Here is a 19,167-nt window from a genome sequence, read left to right on the forward strand (position 1 = left end):
GGAACCCCTGTAGTGTACTGTGACATACTTGCAAAAAGGCCAGTGTTAAACACACTACGTGGAGAGGAAAAAAAAAAAGATTCTCATAAAAACTGTCACCCACAACAGCACGTTTCTATGGTAATACAAGACTGCTTTGGGTTGTTATGGCAACTAAACTTTAAAAGCAGTAGCATAAAACCAAAGCAAAAAAAGTCACAAAAATGGAGCTTCATCACTGCTCTTCTCAATTGTACAAATCATTCTTAGCCCTCCTACCCCACACAAAGACTAGATTGGGTGTTACAGTGATCAAAACAGCAATGGGTGTGCAGAGCCTTCTTAGCACTCTCTTTTAGAAACAAGGACTAGAAGCACTGGTCCACAAGCAGAGCTCTTGTACCACAGAGCAAAACAAATAAAAAAGTGGTAACAATGACAGTAGGACTAATTGCTGACTGCAGCCAAGTCAGCATGATATCTGCACTACCCACCTCGCAGGAAGGACAGGCCAAAATTACACTGCATTAAATGCTGGATTAGGTCCTTAATGCCACTGTGTACTTCATTATTTCCCTGGCAAGTTTTTCCTTATAGTCAGATGCTGCTGCCAAGAAAATGCAGAAAACGTCTAGATACATACACTTGCTTCTATGTAGCTTCACAGAAATTTATCGTGATATATGATGTTTTTAGGTAATTTCAGATAGGTTTCAAGATAAATAATCTTGACTAACTTGGGATGCGCTGACAGTTCTCCCTTTTCCTATTCTTTCTTTCCTGCTCAGTATCATGTATATTCACTCCCACTTTCCATCTCCACGCTGTTTTCTCATTTACCTGCCAGTTATGTCCACTTCCTATTATTATTGAAAGAATTATATGATTATGAGAATGGAAGGGACAGTGTGTAAACATCCTCTTCTAATTCTGCTGAGGTGCCTTAAAACTCATATCCCTGCAGTACGTGCCTTTGCTGCCCTGCTTATGCACTTCAGCCTTCATGCACGTCAGACCTGGCTGAGGTCACCCAACTCTTTTTACTTGTGACCCAAACCAGGGGTCTAGAGTTGAAAGGAGAGCATATTTAAAGATTACTCCTCCAACCATTCACATCTTTTTTTAGTTCGCCTATAAAAGAAGCTGTAAGTTCAAAGCAAGAATGTTTATGTAAATCAGGGAATACAGGAGATAGGCTTCTTTACTGATGTAAGTCAGCATCATCCTGTTCATCCAATGTTTTATAAAGCTAGTTTATACCAGCTGAGATGTGCTCTCTCAGGATTTTAGTACACCAGTGTAACAATATTCAGAGAATAATTTCTTAGTAGTATGCGAAAATGCCTGAATCTCCAAATACTGTAAAAATCAGTGCCAATATGACTCTGAAGCAGGTTGGCAAAAAGCCTGCAGACAGCCTTACAGAATGCCACTTGGCACCTGCAATAATCATATCCTGAAGCATGCAGGAAGGAAACATTATTACTGTCTATTAAACATAACATGTGCAGGAAGACATGGTAATGCCATGAATTAATGAAGTTCAGGAGATCCTGAGAGTTTGAGAGGTGATGTGCCTTTCAGTAAGCTGCTGTGAGCATAAACTGGCAGACATTTTGTGTTGATGACAGAAGAGGGGTAGCATCAAGTCAGCCAAGGATAATTTTGTATGAGAAGAAGTACGATGGCTCACTTCACTGTAGGGCTTCAGTCCTGCTCAAAGTTACACGCCTCAGAAGGGCAGAAGCAGTAAGCATATGCTAGGTCCTCAGCCCTGGGATGGTTCATGGTCTGGCCTACAGCACCACTGGCTGCTGTAACACTTTCTTTGCTATACGCCTCCACCTCTGTTCCCATCAGATAAATTCTCTTGGTGTGTCAGAATAGCACTTATTTGACAGCTCCCCAAGTCTCTACATAGGAAAAAACTCCACATCCCCAAATATGTACAGAAGTAGCTTCAGCTTTCACTCAGTTGTGCCAGTGGCTCTCAAAAAGCTGTTCTGCTGACATGTTCAGTACCATCTCCAGGATGAATCCCAGAACCACGAGGACCAGAAGCACCTGACACATGGGTCATCGTAAACACAAGCAGGAAGAGTGTCAGCTTAGATTTTGAGACACTTTTGACTATTCATGCAGTGCAAAGGGAACATAAATTGGCCTGAGTCTTCACCAGAAAATGTCAAACGTGCACCTCTTTTACTGACATGAACTTGCACAACATTTACTGCAGCTATGAATTTTGCACTTCAGGTCCAAATTCTTTTTAGGGCTTGCCCTCGTGCAATCCATGGTGTTACAGATTACCATACTTGACACTTAAGCCAAAACTATCAATTCCACTGTGACTAAATGCAACAAAAATACAGAAAAGTTGAGGACACACTTGGCCCCTGAGTTTTACTGTATGTTTATCAATCACCTTTTGCTACGTATCCGGAAGGGCTAGGACAAAAACCTTTTCTGTTGTTAGCAGTGTCTCAAAGGACAGAAAAGATTTACCTTGAGAAAAGAGTCAGAGGGAGAAAAGCTTTGTTTAATTGATCTGCTTGGCCCACGCTGAATTCAAGCTAGAGATTACTGCAAAGAACATGGAGTAGAGCAAGTCTGAGATTCAAGTAAAATAAAGACACTTTGGAGATGCAAAGTGGTCCATTATAGACACATCTAACTCTTTTCTTTTAGCTTGAGGGTTAAAATAAGGGGTTCAAACATCCCTGATTGTCTAGATTGCTTGGAAAAATGAAACCTGTGAGGTTTTTACTACTTCCACAAAATTGGACTTATTATTGATTTCATTTACATGTCTTACTTTTAGTTCATACAACTGTCCCCAGTTTTTGCTCATGGTGCATTTGTACACAGCCTTAGTGCAGTTATGTAATACATTGTTTCAATTTTGTACTCTCTTTTCCCTCTTCCCTGGTTGGGCAGAGAGCAATACCATGCACTCATCCTGCTGATGGGACAATCATACCATTGACCTCTGCGCAATACGTTCTACCTTGCAGCTTGAGACTGTGAGACAGATATTTCCTATTCAACTTTACCCGATGCAAATCCACGTGCTGCCAAGGACAGTATTACAGACATAATTTGCAGCATGGAACCAAAAAGGTGAAACCTCAGATGAGAGCTTTGTAATTGGAAATGGGGCCTTAGGTCCTTAAAAATATGGATTGCTAATGCAGAACAAGGTAGGCTCAGAGAATATGCCTGGTTCAGAGAGGGAGAAAACAGAATATCAAATTATTACAATGCATGTCACAGAGAAGTGTGAAAAGTGTATGTGCTTGATAGATTGCATGTGATTAGAATAAGGGCCGTAGGCACAGAAACCTATCTATTAAATATCATTCTTTCTTTAGTCCTAGTAATATAACTATCAAACCTTAGAGTAAACTTCATTTGTTAGGTGAATGACCCATGTGTCTCATCTGCTTGGAATTTTTAACACATGCAGAGGTGAATTAACATTACACATTATTAATTGGAATGATGGACAGGTTGCCACTCCTTCCATATTCACTGCCTGCTCATGCACTTACCTGCTCTGCTTTACTGTCACCTAGGGAATGCGGAGTGACTGGCCAGAGGGATTAGTATATGGACTTAATTTGTGTGCTCCACCCAAGAAGCAGACATTTGGGGTTGGGTTTTTTTAACAGCCCTCTAAAATACATATAATTAAACAATTTGTGAGTTGATGGGGCAGGGGTACTGAATGTATCCGAGGGGGAGAATGTCTATAATTGTACAAGAAGGTGATTTTCCTCCTCAGTTTGTTCTTATAGGCTTTCACTTCAGCAAAGCCTACTGGTATCCCGTTCCCAGAAATGCACTTTTCCTCTGCCAAGAACAAACACGCAAAGCAGAAATGCTCCTTCTCCCAGTGTGTACCCTCTGGATTTTCTAGCTTCTGAAAGTCACAGCTTGTGCTAGTCAAGGGAGATGAGGATATGCACTTTGCTCCTCTGATGCTGCGCTTTGCCCAGATTTCTCTCAATAAATATTTTCAAGGCAATTCATAAAGCTCTAGGTCCATTCTCCATGGTTGGAGTATTTGAGATTAATAGAATTAAAGTCTCTTTAAATCCTGACGAAAGAGCTCAGAGGTGACAGAAACTGTTTTTTGCTTTAACACTGTGTTAGTCATATAATGTTTAGTTTGGGTGTTTGATACATCATAGCATGTAAGCCCAAAAGACAGCTGTAGAATGAGTGGCAGGTTAACAAAGACTGGAGAAAAATAATGCAGAAAAAGCACTAGATTGATGTTGAGATGATAGAAAAAGTCCTCAAAATTTCAGTGTTGCCAACAAAATTTTATTACAAAACTTGTCGTATGTGGTGAGTTTTTATTCTGAAAACTCCAGTTGTGAAATTGAAAGATGACAGAAGAGTATCAGCTTTCATTTTTAGCTAAAACATTCCTAGGCCCCATGAGAAAAAGCTTGAACACATGACCAAAGGGTATCCCTTGGAAATCAAAATGGAAAAATAAAGAACCCAAATCTTTTATTTTACTTTACTTTATTTTACAATTTCCCCCACCATGAGTTATACCCAGTTTCTATGCACTGTTGGCCTTTCACCTCTAAATACTTCTTCCTGGTGGCAGAAACAGACAAAGAACCATTCAGCTAAAAAAGAACTACAGATGTTTCAGAAACTGCAGCCATTCTATTTTGGCAGCAATTCATAATCAGAATTTTCTGACTATGTCCCTTGTCACATTAAAACTCATAAACTAGAATGTGCACATGCTGATCCATATAATAAACTCTCTCCCCTGGAGCTCATTTACTGAGGTCAACTTTCTTACATACTGCTTCGTCAATAAAGGAATACCATAGCAAAGCAAACTGCAATTAGAAAAAAAAAAGGAAAGAATAACCCAGAACTTTCAGCCAGTCCAGGTGTGGAGAGACAGAAGGGTTTTTCCTTAGACCCACAGAATCAGTAAGTCCCATCTTTTTGCTTGATCTACTCCTAATTAAAATCAGAAAAATTAACCTCCAATCACAGTTAGAAACTTGTTTTTTTTCCCAAATATCCTAAATCCTTGGTTTTTTTGGCTCTTCACCAAGATAGATCAGTGTTCACTCCTGTAGTTTCACATGCAGATGGCAACAACAGCATCATGAGACAGAGGAGCATGCCACACCCCAACACTTCCATCAGCTATAGCTAACAAATAGGATTCCTTATCAATGAAGCTTCAAAGCTTCTGCAGCAGAAAAGAAGAAAACACTGTGACATAACAATCAGGAATAGAAAATCTTAAGCAGATAGAGTCTCCACAGGGACCTTTTCAAAGAGAAAATGTATTTTATCTGTGGAATAACCCTAGGACGAGCTATGTACTGTAGTCTAACCATTAAACACTTACACAAGTCTTTCAGAAACTAACAGATGTTCCTTTTATGAGCAAAGACAAGTGCCATTCGGCCTTTTTAGACACCTATAAAAATTCAGCTAATTTTAAGCTATTTTAATAGCTGCCTGCCAATTTTATTAATGCATTCTGCTACAATGTGATCCTGTTTCCTTCACAAAAAGACTGACTCATACCATGGATTTTTACACACACTAAGGTACACGTTGCTAATGCCTTCCTCTTGATTAGTAAGAAAAGAAAACCCATTGTACTGACCAAAAAGAACAGAAAAATCTCTGCAGGATTTAACACAAACACAAAGTGTGTGAGCCTGCAGAGATCCTGTCTCAAAATGATCCCTGGAACCTTTAATGATATACCCAGTGTAAACGGACAGACTGAGCTACAGAACCTGCCCAGAATCAATTCTGTGGCTCAAATCCTGGCTTCAGCCATGGGCGACAATGAATTTTAAATTTTAATCTTGTCAACAACTGAATATTTTACATCATCACAGGAACAAGAGCATACCTATAAAAAGTACAATCTTTGCAGAAGAAAAGCCTAAGTCTATGACAGGTATAGTTTATTAAAATGGGGCTTCACTGATAGAGCCAAATTCAGGGAAATCTATACAGCACCTGCTGACTCTGCCTGACTCTGACCAGTGCCATTAGCATCTCACTTTCTGGCACACTAAATTCACACACAAATGAAAAGTTATGCATGCATTTGATATTACAACATTATACGTAATAGTTCTTATAGGAATACCATTACTAAAGCACCTACACAAGAAGCTGAATCTTGTAATGGTTGTGATTTTTATTTTTGTTAGCTTTTTTTTTTCCTGAAGAAGCTGCAAAAATAGTCTGAACCATGAACCTCAGGCATTCTTTAGAGCAATATGCCAAAGCACCCACATACCGAGTGTTTGCAAATTTTAAGTTTGGGACTGACTATGTGCCAAACCTTCTTCAGCTGTGGGCACTCTATCCTGCACCAAAATCGCTTTTGACCTTTTCTGGTATTTATGATGCCAGTATGGATTTTTATCATTGTTTGAGCTCCTGACACAAAGCAAACAGCTTCTATAGCATGTTTTTATTCATGCAAAGTATGAATATGGGAATCTCAGTCTTCCTATCATGCTTGCTATTTCTCCTTCTTGGATGCTTGGTTAATGGAGATAGGAGATTCTGCCTTATTGCCTTCATCAGCTTTGCAGAGAAGACTTGCACAGATGAACACTAATTGTAGTTTATATTCTCTGGATGACTTAATCTATAAGCAGAGTTATTTGAAATACACTAGTTATGTCCTATCTAGTCTCTATTGTTTAGAAGTACTTAAATCATGGAAGGCGATCATCGGCTCCGGTGCAGGTGCGTTCTGCAGCGGAACAAGAGATCTCGGTGAACAGCAAGGGTTTCCTGAGCCGGGGAAACCCCAGGGGAGCATGGAGACCTGCCAGGAGATGGCAGCTCTCAGGAGAGAGAGCAGCTGACAAGGTGTCAGCTCCCACAAAGGGCAGTCCTGGGGAGTGTCAGCCACCAGGGCATGAGGTGGCAACTGGCACCAGAGGGCACGTCTTCGAAGGAGGGACATTCCACTGGCCAAGTGGACAGCCTTGAAGTTCACATATCCCAACAACCAGGCACCACTCTGTGACCGTCTGCACAGGCCAAGGGCACTCATCCTACCTGACCCTCAAGGCACAATGGTGGGCAGTCATCTGAGAGCAAAGGCTGCAGCCCCGGCTGCGGGGTCTGCAGCATCTACCCCAGCCGTGGCCAATGCCTCCACCCAGATGGAGCTGCTGAAGGGAGAGGCTGAAGACCTCAGGCTGCAGGAAGTGCCTAGACTTTTCTCCTGGGGCAGGGACAGGAGGCAGACTTGCCTATGAAAGGTGTGCCCAGGTGGAGGACCTCCTGTAGCAGGTGGCTGAGCTGCAGGAGGTGGTGACAAGGCTGTGTAGCATCAGGGAGGCTGAGAAGAAGTTAGATAGCTGGTTCCAAGTGCAGTCTGCAGTGGACCCACAGCCCAAGGACAAACAGCCAAAAACTCCCCCACTGGCACAATCAGAAGGGACGGGGTCCAATAATGCAGAAGAATGGAAGGTTGCAATGGCAAGGACCTGCAGGAGGAAGAGACTTCCCCCGAAGCCTGAGCTGCCCTTGCAGAACTGCTTCACCACTCTTCAAACTGAAGAGGAAAGACCCGTCACATCAGGAGAGATGCTGGGGCTGAGCAAGGCAGCCTGATCTGCTTCCCGTATAACAATCAGTGCAACTAAGAAAAGGTGACGAATGATAGTACCAGGGGACTCTCTTCTGAGAGGTACAGAGGCACCCATCTGCTGACCTGACGCACTTTCTAGAGAGGTGTGCTGCGTACCAGGGTCTCGTATCAGGGATGTCACTGAGAGACTACCAAGCTTCGTACAGTCCATTGACTGTTATCCACTGCTGTTGTTTCATGTGGGCACCAGTGATACAACCAAGAGCAGTCTGAGGAGTATCAAGAAGGGTTACAGAGCCCTGGGAGCAGGGATAAGGGACTCTGGAATGCAGATTCATCACTCTCCCCAGTCAAAGGGAAGGGGTTTGAAAGGGCCAGTTGAATCTGGTGAATCAACAAATGGTTACAGGACTGGTGCCACAGCCAGGGGTTCGGCTAATTAGACCAAGGGATTTGCTTCGAGAAACCTGGTCTACTGGGGGCTGATGGGGTCCATCTGACAGAGAAGGGGATGAGCTTTTTCAGTCATAGGCTTGCCAAGCTGGTGAAGAGGGCTTTGAACTAAAGTTGCTGGGGGAGGGGAACCTCAATCCATCCCACTCCTACCAGTATGATGCCAGTGCCAGAAATTCATGCCCATAGCCTGGAGAGGGTCACAGGTCAGCAGGAGAGCACCTGAAGAGCAGCACAAAGGAATTCCAACCAGTAAGTCAGCTTCATTGAGGGCCCAACTTAAATGCCTCTGTGCAAACACACATAGCATGAGGAATAAACAAGAGGAATTAGAGACATGTTAGAGATGCGTGTGTGCCTGCAGGGCTATGATCTTATTGGTATCAGACATGGTGGAATGGCTCCTATGACTGGAGTGTTGGAATGGAAAGATACAGGCTCTTCAGGAAGGATAGACAGGGGAGACAAGGAGGGGGTGTCACCCTCTATGTCAATGACCAGCTGGAGAGCAAGGAGCTCCACCTGGGGACCGATGAGGAGCCAACTGAGAGCTAACAGTTCAGGATTAAATGAAGGGCAGGTACAGGTGACCCTGTATTATAATGGGCATCTGCTAGAGGCCACCTGACCAGGAAGACCCAAGCAGATGATGTCTTCTATAGACAGATAGCAGCAGGCTCACATTCACAAGCCCTGGTTCTCATGGGGGACTTCAATCACCCCGGTATCTGTTGGAGGGACAAAACAGCAGGGCATAAGCAATTTGGAAAGTTCCTAGAACACATTGATGATGATTTCTTTCTCCAAGTAACACAGGAGCCAATGAGGTGCTATGCTGGATCTTGTGCATACCAACAAGGTGGGACTACTGGGGAATATGAAGCTCAAGGGCAGCTTTGGCTGCAATGACCATGAAAGTTCAAGATCCTTAAGGCAGCGAGGAAGGCGCACAGCAAGCTCACCACCTTGGACATCAGGAGAGCAGACTTTGGCCTCTTTAGGGAACTGCTTGGTAGAGTACCATGGGGTAAAGCCCCGGAGGGAAGAGGGGCCCAAGAAAGCTGATCAATATTCAAGGATCACATCCTCCAAGTTCAGAAGCGATGCATCCCAACAAAGAGGAAGTCAGGCAAAAATGCCAGGACGCCTGCATGTATGAACAAGTAGCTCCTGGACAAACTCAAACAAACACAAAAAGGAAGCCTACAAAGGGTGGAAGCAAGAACAGGTAGCCTGGGAGGAATACAGAGAAATTGTCCAAGCAGCCAGGAATCAGGACAGTCAAAGGCCTGATAGAACTAAATCTGGCCAGGGACATCGAGGGCAACAGAAAAACTTTTGTAGGTAAGGTGGTGTTAAAAAGAAGACTAGAGATAATGTGGGCTCTTTCCAGAAGAAAACGAGAGACCTGGTTACCCGGGATATGGAGAAGGCTGAGGTACTTGATGACTTGTTTACCTCAGTCTTCACCGGCAAGTGCTCCAGCCACACCGCCCAAGTCACAGAAGGCAAAGGCAGGGACTGGCAGAATGAAGAACCGCCCACTGTAGGAGAAGACAGGTTCAAGACCATCTAAGGAATCAGAAGGTGCACAAGTCCATGCCACCTGATGAGATGCATCCACGGGTCCTGAGGGAACTGGTGGATGAAGTTGTGAAGCCACTACCCATCATATTTGAGAAGTTGTGGCTGTCCAGCAAAGTTCCCGCTGTCTGGAAAAGGGAAAACATAATCCCCATTTTTGAAAAATGGAAAAATGGAAGACCCAGGGATTACAGGCCAGTCAGTCTCACCTCTGTGCTCAGCAAGATCATGGAGCAGGTCTTCCTGGAAACTATGCCAGGGCACATCGAAAATAAGGAGGTGATTGGTGAGAGCAAACACGGCTTTGCTAAGTGCAAATCATGCCTGACAAATTTGGTGGCCTTCTATGACACGGTTATAGTGTTGGTGGATAAGGGAAGAGCCACTGATACCATCTACCTGGACTCGTGCAAAGCATTTGACACTGTCCTGCATGACAACCCTAGAGAGACATGGATTTGATGGATAGACCACTTGGTGGATAAGGAATTGGTTGGATGGTCGCACTCAGAGAATCATGGTCAATGGCTTGATGTCTCAGTGGAGACCGGTGATGAGTGGCGTTCCTCAGGGGTCAGTGCCGGGATCAGTGCTGTTTGACATCTTTGTTGGCAATGTGGACAGTGGGATTGAATGCACCCTCAGCAAGTTTGCCGACGACACCAAGCTGTGTGGTGCGGTTGACATGCTGGAGGGAAGGGAGGCCATCCAGAGGAAACTGGACAGGCTGGAGAGGTGGGCCTGTGCAAACCTCATGACGTTCAAAAAGGCCAAATGCAAGGCCCTGCACCTGAGTCAGGGCAATCCCAAACACAAATGCAGGCTGGGCAGAGAATGGATTGAGAGCAGCCCTGCAGAGGAGGACTTAGGGGGTGCCAGTTGATAAGAAGCTGAACATGACCTGGCCATGTGCACTTGCAGCCCAGAAAGCCAACCGCATCCTGAGCTGCATCAAAAGAAGTGTGGCCAGCAGGTCAAGGGAGGTGATTCTCCCCCTCTACGCTGCTCTCATGAGAATCCACCTGCGGTACTGCATTCAGCTTTGGGGCCCTCAGTGTAAGAAAGATGTGGACCTCCTTGAGTAGGTCCAGAGGAGGGCCATGAGGATGATCATGGGGATGGAGCACCTCTCCTATGAGGACAGGCTGAAAGTTGGAGGAGAGAAGGCTCCAGGGAGACCTTACAGCAGCCTTCCAGTACTTAAAGGGGGCCCACATGAAAGATGGGAAGGGACTCTTTATCAGGGAGTATAGTGATAGGATGAGGGGTAATGGTTTCAAATGAAAGAGGGGAGATTTAGATTAGATATTAAGAAGAAATTCTTTACTGTGGGGGTGGTGAGACAATGGAAGAGGTTGCCCAGAGAAGCTGTGGCTGCCCCCTCCCTGGCAGTGCTCAAGGCCAGGTTGGATGGAGCTTTGAGCAACTTGGTCTAGTGGGAGGTGTCCCTGCCCATGGCAGAGGGGTGGGAACTAGATGGTCTTTAAGGTCCCTTCCAACCCAAATCATTCTATGATTCTTTGAAAATATTCATCCTATCAGCTAGCTTGATTGTGAGACTAACATGTAGTAGTAGGACATCACTGTTCAATACAGCCTCTGTACTTAGAAATACCACAATGCCCTTAGACGTGGCATTCAACTAAACGGAGTCCCTCAACACTGATCTCTACAGGGATTATTGAGGTCTGATTTGTGGTTCTCAGGTGTGACTCACACACAGCAATGACCTAAAGGAACCAGGTAGACACAAGAATTGTCACCTGACACTAGGTAAAGCACAAAGATGGTCTCTTGCTATTTTTATGAACATCATCCAGCACAAAGAGGCTGTGATCCTGACGGGAATGGCACCCATAACACAAATAATTACGATGACTGTCATAGTTAGGTCCCAAATAAATTCACAATACTATTTACAATGAATGCTCTTGAGAACTCACTTTTAGCATACAGTTAAAGTAAAAATCAGAAGTTTGGAAAAAAGAACCCACATTTCTGTACCAAGGGTTTGGGTAAGCAAGAATAATAAAACAATTAGCTGATGTGGCCTTCAAAAGAACTTTAAGATTGACAGCAGAGAGTATAGCTTTGGACTGGTTCTTTTCTCAGAAGAATTCACACAATTTCTGCAATAAAAGCATATTGGTTACACTAATCCTTGCTGTCTGAAACACTTTGCAGCACTTCATCCAAGAATGTGTATGATCTTCAGTCCCACTCTTCTGCCCTTAGGCTAGATGCTTTCTCAAGTTTAGAACTGTCAAAATCCAGTGAAAGATGAATAGAAAACATAATCAGTGTCAACTAAGTCACATAAAACATGCAGGTTATCTTCACCAGATTGGCTGCAGACTCACACCTTTGAAGTCAATATTTTGGAGGTATATATCTGTCCTAGAGAAAGAGACTGCTTATCTTTGGGGGAGCAAGAGAGAATGAGGCTAAAGCAGAAATGTCCAAATCCCAGATGAAAAGCTGGATCTGACTCTTGAAATGTAAGTTACTGGTTCCCAAAGACATATTTATGCATAGAGATTGAACCTTGCATATAAAAGTAGTAATAATTACACACCCCTCGGTAACTGCTAAGAGGAATTTTTAATGTTACATTGCTTGAGACACTGTTTCAGGCTACCAAAGAGAGGTGTGAATTTCTCCCAAAGCCTAAGGTTGCCACTTCAAAGAAGAGACTTTCAAATAAAATCACGTATGTACAGCCCTAATTTGTGCACTCAGTTACAGAATAGTTGGATCATTTATTGTAGGAGTGTATGCAAAGAGCTTATCGGAAAAGGGCAGAAGAGCAATAATTTATGAAGGAATCCTACTCCCTTTTTTCCATATACAGAGCAAATGTAACAGTAGCTTTACCACCTAAAATATTAAGTTACAATGTAAGGGTCTGATCTTTTCAGCAACTCTTAAGATGACTGCAAGAAGAACATTTGCAGAACATGGATACTGGGCATTGCTGGTGCTATTTAAAACATACTGTGGGCCTTTCTACACAGCAAATTGGACCTGGTTCAACTGCAAGACAATCCTGAGTTTCTTCCAAGTGTGGTGTCCTAGAAAAAAAAGGAATCTGAGCTACTGGTCTCTGTCACTATTTTTGTTGGGCAGAAAAGTCTTCCTGGGCACAGAAAGAATTGCAGACTCTTAAGACCTTCTCTCTATCTGTGTGGCTGTAATTTGGAAGAGGCTGTGCTGGACTGTCTTTATTGGTTATCCTGCAACAACCCACAGAAGAAAGTTCCTGCCTTTCCTGCACTGATGTGAAAAATTTACTCAAACAACATCCTGGTGCAAGCAGGTTTATAATGGCCACTTCTAGCCCACAGCTGGGTGCCTGAACATTTCTAGAAGAGCCTGTAGGTCTAAAGCTGCTCTCCAAGCTGGGGTTGGATATAGTGTCAGGTTCCTTTGGAGAGTAGAACTGCCCTTCACAGGAGTTTTATTTCTCTTTCAATTAAGTAATATTTCAATGAACACACTAGACTGTTTCAAAAAAATCTTCATAAATTTACTTGGGACTTCTAAGGGAGAAACAAGGAGGGGATTGAAACATTAGTTTAAAACCAGATCCTTCAGAGGAGTATTTGGGGCTCATGACATGAGACATCCTTTGAATCTTTTGTAATGCTGCAGGAGAAATAAAAAGACACTGAGGACAAATTGAGAATCACAGTATGATTAAAAAAAGTATCTTACAAAGCAGTAAAAGAGCAACAGTATCCCTCAAACTTATTTGCTCTTGCTTTCCAGGATGATCCATTTCATTGAGTAATAGAATCATAGAATCATTTAGGTTGGAAAAGACCTTTAAGATCAAGTCCAACCATTAACCCAGCACTGCCAAGTCCACCACTAAACCATGCCCCTAAGCACCACATCTACACATCTTTTAAATGCCTCCAGTGACGGTGACTCCACCACTTCCCTGGGCAGCCTATTCCAATGTTTGACAACCCTTTCAGTGAAGAAATTTTTCCCAATGTCCAATCTAAACTTCCCCTGGTGCAACTTGAGGCCATTTCCTCTTGCTCTATCACTTGTTACTTGAGAGAATAGACCGACCCCCACCTCCCTACAACCTCCTTTCAGGCAGTTGTAGAGAGCGATAAGGTCTCCCCTCAGCCTCCTCTTATGCAGACTAAACAACCCCAGTTCCCTCAGCCACTCCTCACCAGACCTGTTCTCCAGACCCTTCACCAGCTTTGGTGCCCTTCTCTGGACACGCTCCAGCACCTCAGTGTCCTTCTTGTAGTGAGGGGCCCAAAACTGCACACAGTATTCCAGGTGCGGCCTCACCAGTGCCGAGTACAAGGGCACAATCACTTCCCTGCTCCTGCTGGTCACACTATTTCTGATACAGGCCAGGATGCTGTTGGCCTTCTTGGCCACCTGGGCACACTGCTGGCTCATGTACAGCTGGCTGTTGATGAACATCCCCAGGTCTTTTTCCACCAGGCAGCTTTCCAGCCACTCATCCCCAAGCCTGTAGCGCTGCATGGGGTTGTTGTGACTGAAGTGCAGGACCTGGCACTTGGCCTTGTTGAACCTCACACAATTGGCCTCGGCCCATTGATCCAGCCTGTCTAGATCCCTCCGCAGAGCCTTCCTATCCTTGAGCAGATCAACATTGCCACCCAACTTGGTGTCTTCTGAAAACTTACTGAGGGAGCACTCGATCCCCTCGTCCAGATCGCTGATAAAGATATTAAACAGAACTGGCCTCAGTACTGAGCCCTGGGGAACACTACTTGTGACTGGCCACCAACTGTATTGAACTCTTCGGGCTCAGCCATCCAGACAGTACTTTACCCAGCGAAGTGTACACCTGTCCAAGCTATCAGCAGCCAGTTTCTCCAGCAGAATGCAGTGAGAAATTGTGTCAAAGCCTTTACTAAAGTCTAGGTAGACAACATCTACAGCCTTTCCCTCATCCACTAAGTGGGTCATCTTGTCATAGAAGAACAGGTTAGTCAAGCAGGACCTGCCTTTCATAAACCCATGCTGATCAGGACTGATCATCTGGTTGTCCTGTACGTGCCATGTGATGGCACTCAAGGTGATCTGCTCCATAACCTTCCCCAGCACCATGGTCAGACTGACAGGTCTGTAGTTCCCGGGATCCTCCTTCTGCCCCTTCTTGTAGATGGGTGTGACATTTGCTTCACTCTGCACTCTGTCCCTGTCTTCCAGTGCAGGGGGCTGGGTACCTCAAGACCAACTGGTCTTACTATTGAAGACGGAGGCAAAGAAGGCAATAAGTACCTCAGCCTTTTCCTTATCCTTTGTCGCTTTGTTTCCACATGCATCAAATAAAGTATGGAGATTCTCTTTAGTCCTCCTTTTGTTCTTACTTTATTTACAGAAACCTTTTTTATTGCCTATTACAGCAGTAGCCAGATCAAGTTCTAGTTGGGCACTGGCCCTTCTACTTTTCTCCCTGCATAACCTCATGACACCTTTGTTGTCCTCCTGAGTTGCTTGCCTCTTCTTCCAAAGGTCATAAACTCTCTTTTTTTTCCTGAGTTCCAGCCAAAGCTCTCTGTTCTCCACCCACTTGTCTTTCAGCACATGTGGATGGCGCTCCTGCACCTTAAGATTTCCTTCTTGAAGAATGTCCAACCTTCCTGGACTCCTCTGCCATTCAGGAGTGCCTCCCAAGGGACTCTCAACCAGGCTCCTAAACAGGCCAAAGTCTGCCCCCCAGAAGTCCAAGGTGGTAGTTCTGCTAACCCCCTCCTTCTCCAAGAATCGAAAACTCTATCATTTCATGATCATTATGCCCAAGATGGCCTCCAACCATAACATCACCCACAAGTCCTCCTCCGTTTGTAAACAACAGGTCTAGTGCAGTGTTGTAAACAACAGGTCTAGTGCGGTGCCTTCCCTAGTTGGATCACTTACCAGCTGTGTCAGGAAGTTCTCTTCCACATACTCTAGGAACCTCCTGGACTGTTTTCTCTCTGCTTTATTGTATTTCCAGCAGACATCTGGTAAGTTGAAGTCTCCCATGAGAACAAGGGCTAGTGATTGTGAGACTTCTCCCAGCTGCTTATAGAATATTTCGTTTGCTTCCTCATCCTGGTTGGGTGGTCTATAACAGATTCCCACTGTGGTATCTGCCTTGTTGGTCTTCCCCCCAGTTCTTATCCATAAACACTCAACCGTATCATCAAGCTCATCTTTGCCTAATGCAACTGCAGGCTGGAGAACAACCTTATGCTTGGACACTTTAACTTCTCTCTCCTCCCCAACATTTAGGATCTCTATTTTGGGCATATGTGCCTTCCAAAGTCCTCTCCCTCCCCGCTCAACTCCTGGGCCTACAGGATTGTCCCATTAGTTCTTTCTTTGTGCATGATCGTCTGGGAGATGAGCAGATGTAGACAGAGACCAATTTATTGCCGGGATTAAAAAATTGTGGAGAAGCAGGTGGTCAGCTGGAATTAAAAAGACAGACCGGACAACTTACAAAATCATACATTTGGGAGTTGTGATACGTATGTTACAAGGGCTGGCAGCACCACAGGAATTCTGTCTCCATGTATAAGTTAGAGCTTTTCACAGCTCTAATCAGCTGAAAAACCTTGCCTAACTCTATGGAGACTGACTTACATCCACTTTTTTACTTCCAGTAATTATCCTTTTTCATGTTTCCATATTTTCTGTATTTTTTTTAATCTTAGGCCTGCCTCTGCTCCATATTTCTTTCTCTACAATCAGTCTTTATTCTTGGTTTCTATCCCCAGTAAAAAGCAAGGGACCTTCATTGAAACTACAGCAGAAAATACAAGCAGATGATCCTCCTCATTGTCTCTATTCAGACTTTGCTATCTTTGACCATGCAGTGCTCTATGCCCAAATTCAGTTTATACACATTTCTTTGCTTGTTACATCATGTATTCAGTAAAATCTTACTATTAATGTGACAGTAACACACAGTGAGACATTACAATAGCACATTACTCCCTATGCATACATTTAAGTAAATTATGTTTGGCAAGGAATATGTTTATATGAAACTCAAAGGCCAGTATAGGGAAAGTCTTGTGAAGACTCCAAACAATACCTGAAGAGGAGGAAAGACTTTATACTCCTCAATGAAGCAAATTTGTGAACAGTTCAGTTAAGTGGAAGGTGATGGCTTCCGGCTTGCTGAAGGGACATCAGCATATCCAGAGAAGGGAAAGGAAACAAACTCACATAGAAGCAAGCACTAGAACGTAGTCCTTGACTGCAGAGCTGAAGATAATAGGCCCTGCCTGTTAGCTGTATACTAGGAAAGGCAAAGAGGCCTTGTGGATTTCAGCATGGGGTAAGTACAGTAAATGTGCTCTCTTTTCTGTCACTTTTTTAACCTAGTGGTGTATTTTGGCTTCTGTAAATAAATACTCCCATTTACTTAGGCTGACTTTGCTTGAAGTGATTTTAACAGAGCTGATGATACCCATCAAGGTTACACTTTTTTATGGGGCTGTAAGCCTTCAAACCAGGATACTGGAATGTCTCTGCACTTACCAGCACTGCAATACATGTTCTGAGGGCAAGAGGAGAACAACAGGGCATGTCTCTGACTCTGAAAAGCTGACAACACTGGAGCCTGGCAGAATCAAATGGTTTTAGCAGTGTGTTAGCCAGGAAAAGTGCTCTGGTTTGTGAGAGGGTAGTGGGGAACGTTTTTGTGATCATCTCCTTACACAGTCACTCTGAAAGTCTCCTTTCTTGGTCAATCTATCAAGGAAGTTTTCAAGGAGCTGTGGGAAATGAGGATAGGTAGAGAAAACTACTTTGGGTGGATACTTCAAAACCCTTTTTCAACTCATTAAGAGGAGCAAGTACTAACTCATTTCTATTCTATGTGTAACTGTCCCCTTCATCCTCCTCCCTGGTCCAAGTATCATCCTAACTTCATCCATTTTCAGTAGTAACGTGGAGAAGTTATATTGAAAGTAATAATTAGGTTTTATTAACAAAAAGCAATATAAAACAAGTTCTTCTAAGTATTGAATACCAACAAGTACTTGAATGGTACATCACTACAGCATCCTCATAATTCTTCATCTTCTACTGTATTGTCGAGCTCTTAACTGTCCCAAATAATTAGACTAATAAAACGAACTATAGAGATAATCAGTGTTGCCAGTCAGTCTATACGGAATATCGTTGAGGAAAGAACTCACAAATACAACAATTATATTCAAACACCAAAAATCAAAAGAGTGAAAACGTTTAACAAATCTCAGATAGCCCTTTTACCCCCGCTGTACTGTTCGCTTCACCATTCTCCCTCCCCCTCAAATAAAGACAGTAAAAAAAAATCATTAGAATACCTTTGAACTTGTGAAAGACGGCCCATAGCTCAGCAATGTCAGTGGCAAATGTTATGTCTGTATCGAGGACAATGACTCGCTCAAGATTGGAAGGTAGAGTCTTAGTCAGAACCAACTTCATCAGCCCGTAAATCCCAGAGTAGTGTTTGTTGGGGATCCAAGACACTTCCGACTGACAGGAAATGGGCAGTGGGAAAGAGGAAGAAAAAATAATCTTCATTAGAGAGAGGAATTCTTCCTGACACTAGTTTGTTGTAATAGTGGAAGATCTCTGAGGTGGAAATAGTAATCTAAAATGCTATCTTTAAATTAACTTCAGAAGCTCTGAAATATGCTAAAGTTTCTGAAAGTTTAAAAAACAAGTTCCTTTGAGGCAACTGCTTTACAATATAATTAAAATTAGTTGAGCCTTTCCAACCTGGTACAACCCATTCTGAGACATCCATGGATCCTGACAAAATTGAAACCTATTCTTAATCCAAAACTTCAGGTACACTGTACATTGCTTTCATTTTCAAATGAAACAAAAACTTTTCTGTTTGCCATTCCCAGAATTTCCTGACTCTGAAGTAGAAGTAACAAATATAATTTTTTTTCCTTCTATTTCTTACAGATTTGGAGGTCAGAACTTCAAACAGCCAGTCACTTGGAACAGTGGGCCAGAAAATTGCAAAAAAATTATTTCTTACAAGACTCAAATTTTCCTTAAGCCTTACATCTTCAACTGCTTTAACTGCTGACATCACAGAGACATGATCAAAAGTGGAGAAAGTGGGAGAATGTATTTAGCCACATTTTTTGTTTGTTATATATTGCAGTGGTGAACAGAAACATTTCTTCAGTAAGGGCTAAGCAAAACATTTCTACAGCTTCTAAAATAAGTTGGAAGACTAAACTCAGTATTTCATTGTGCTACTGGTACTAGGATGTTCCATAAGCTACATTTAATTTTTTTCTGAGAGGCTCAAGTTCTCAAATATCAGAAGTCACTGCTGGAAGTGGGATATAGAAGTTTTTGAAAAGTTCCTATAGCCCTGTGTGAAACTCCTCTTGTTTTAGAGGGCATGCACTACGATTCCCAGATTTGAAGTATTCCCCTGAGTCATGCTCCCATTAACTTCAAGTAGGGGATGTGAGCGAGACAGATTTCAGGATTTGTCCTGGCATTTTACACTTGAGATA

General features: G+C 43.3%; 1 protein-coding gene across 3 annotated transcripts in view; it reads right to left on the bottom strand.

Annotated features, from left to right (window-relative positions):
- LARGE1 (LARGE xylosyl- and glucuronyltransferase 1) overlaps window positions 1–19,167 on the bottom strand; it is a 207,523-nt gene that overhangs the window by 94,066 nt on the left and 94,290 nt on the right. For all 3 annotated transcript variants that reach the window (XM_086468604.1, XM_086468598.1, XM_086468590.1), the window contains exon 5: window positions 17,986–18,157. In XM_086468604.1, the coding sequence (XP_086324730.1) occupies window positions 17,986–18,157 (172 nt within the window). The remainder of the gene's footprint in view (window positions 1–17,985; window positions 18,158–19,167) is intronic.

The sequence above is a fragment of the Leptosomus discolor genome, chromosome 1, assembly GCF_034619465.1.
Source record: "Leptosomus discolor isolate bLepDis1 chromosome 1, bLepDis1.hap2, whole genome shotgun sequence".
NCBI classification, from domain to species: domain Eukaryota; kingdom Metazoa; phylum Chordata; class Aves; order Leptosomiformes; family Leptosomidae; genus Leptosomus; species Leptosomus discolor.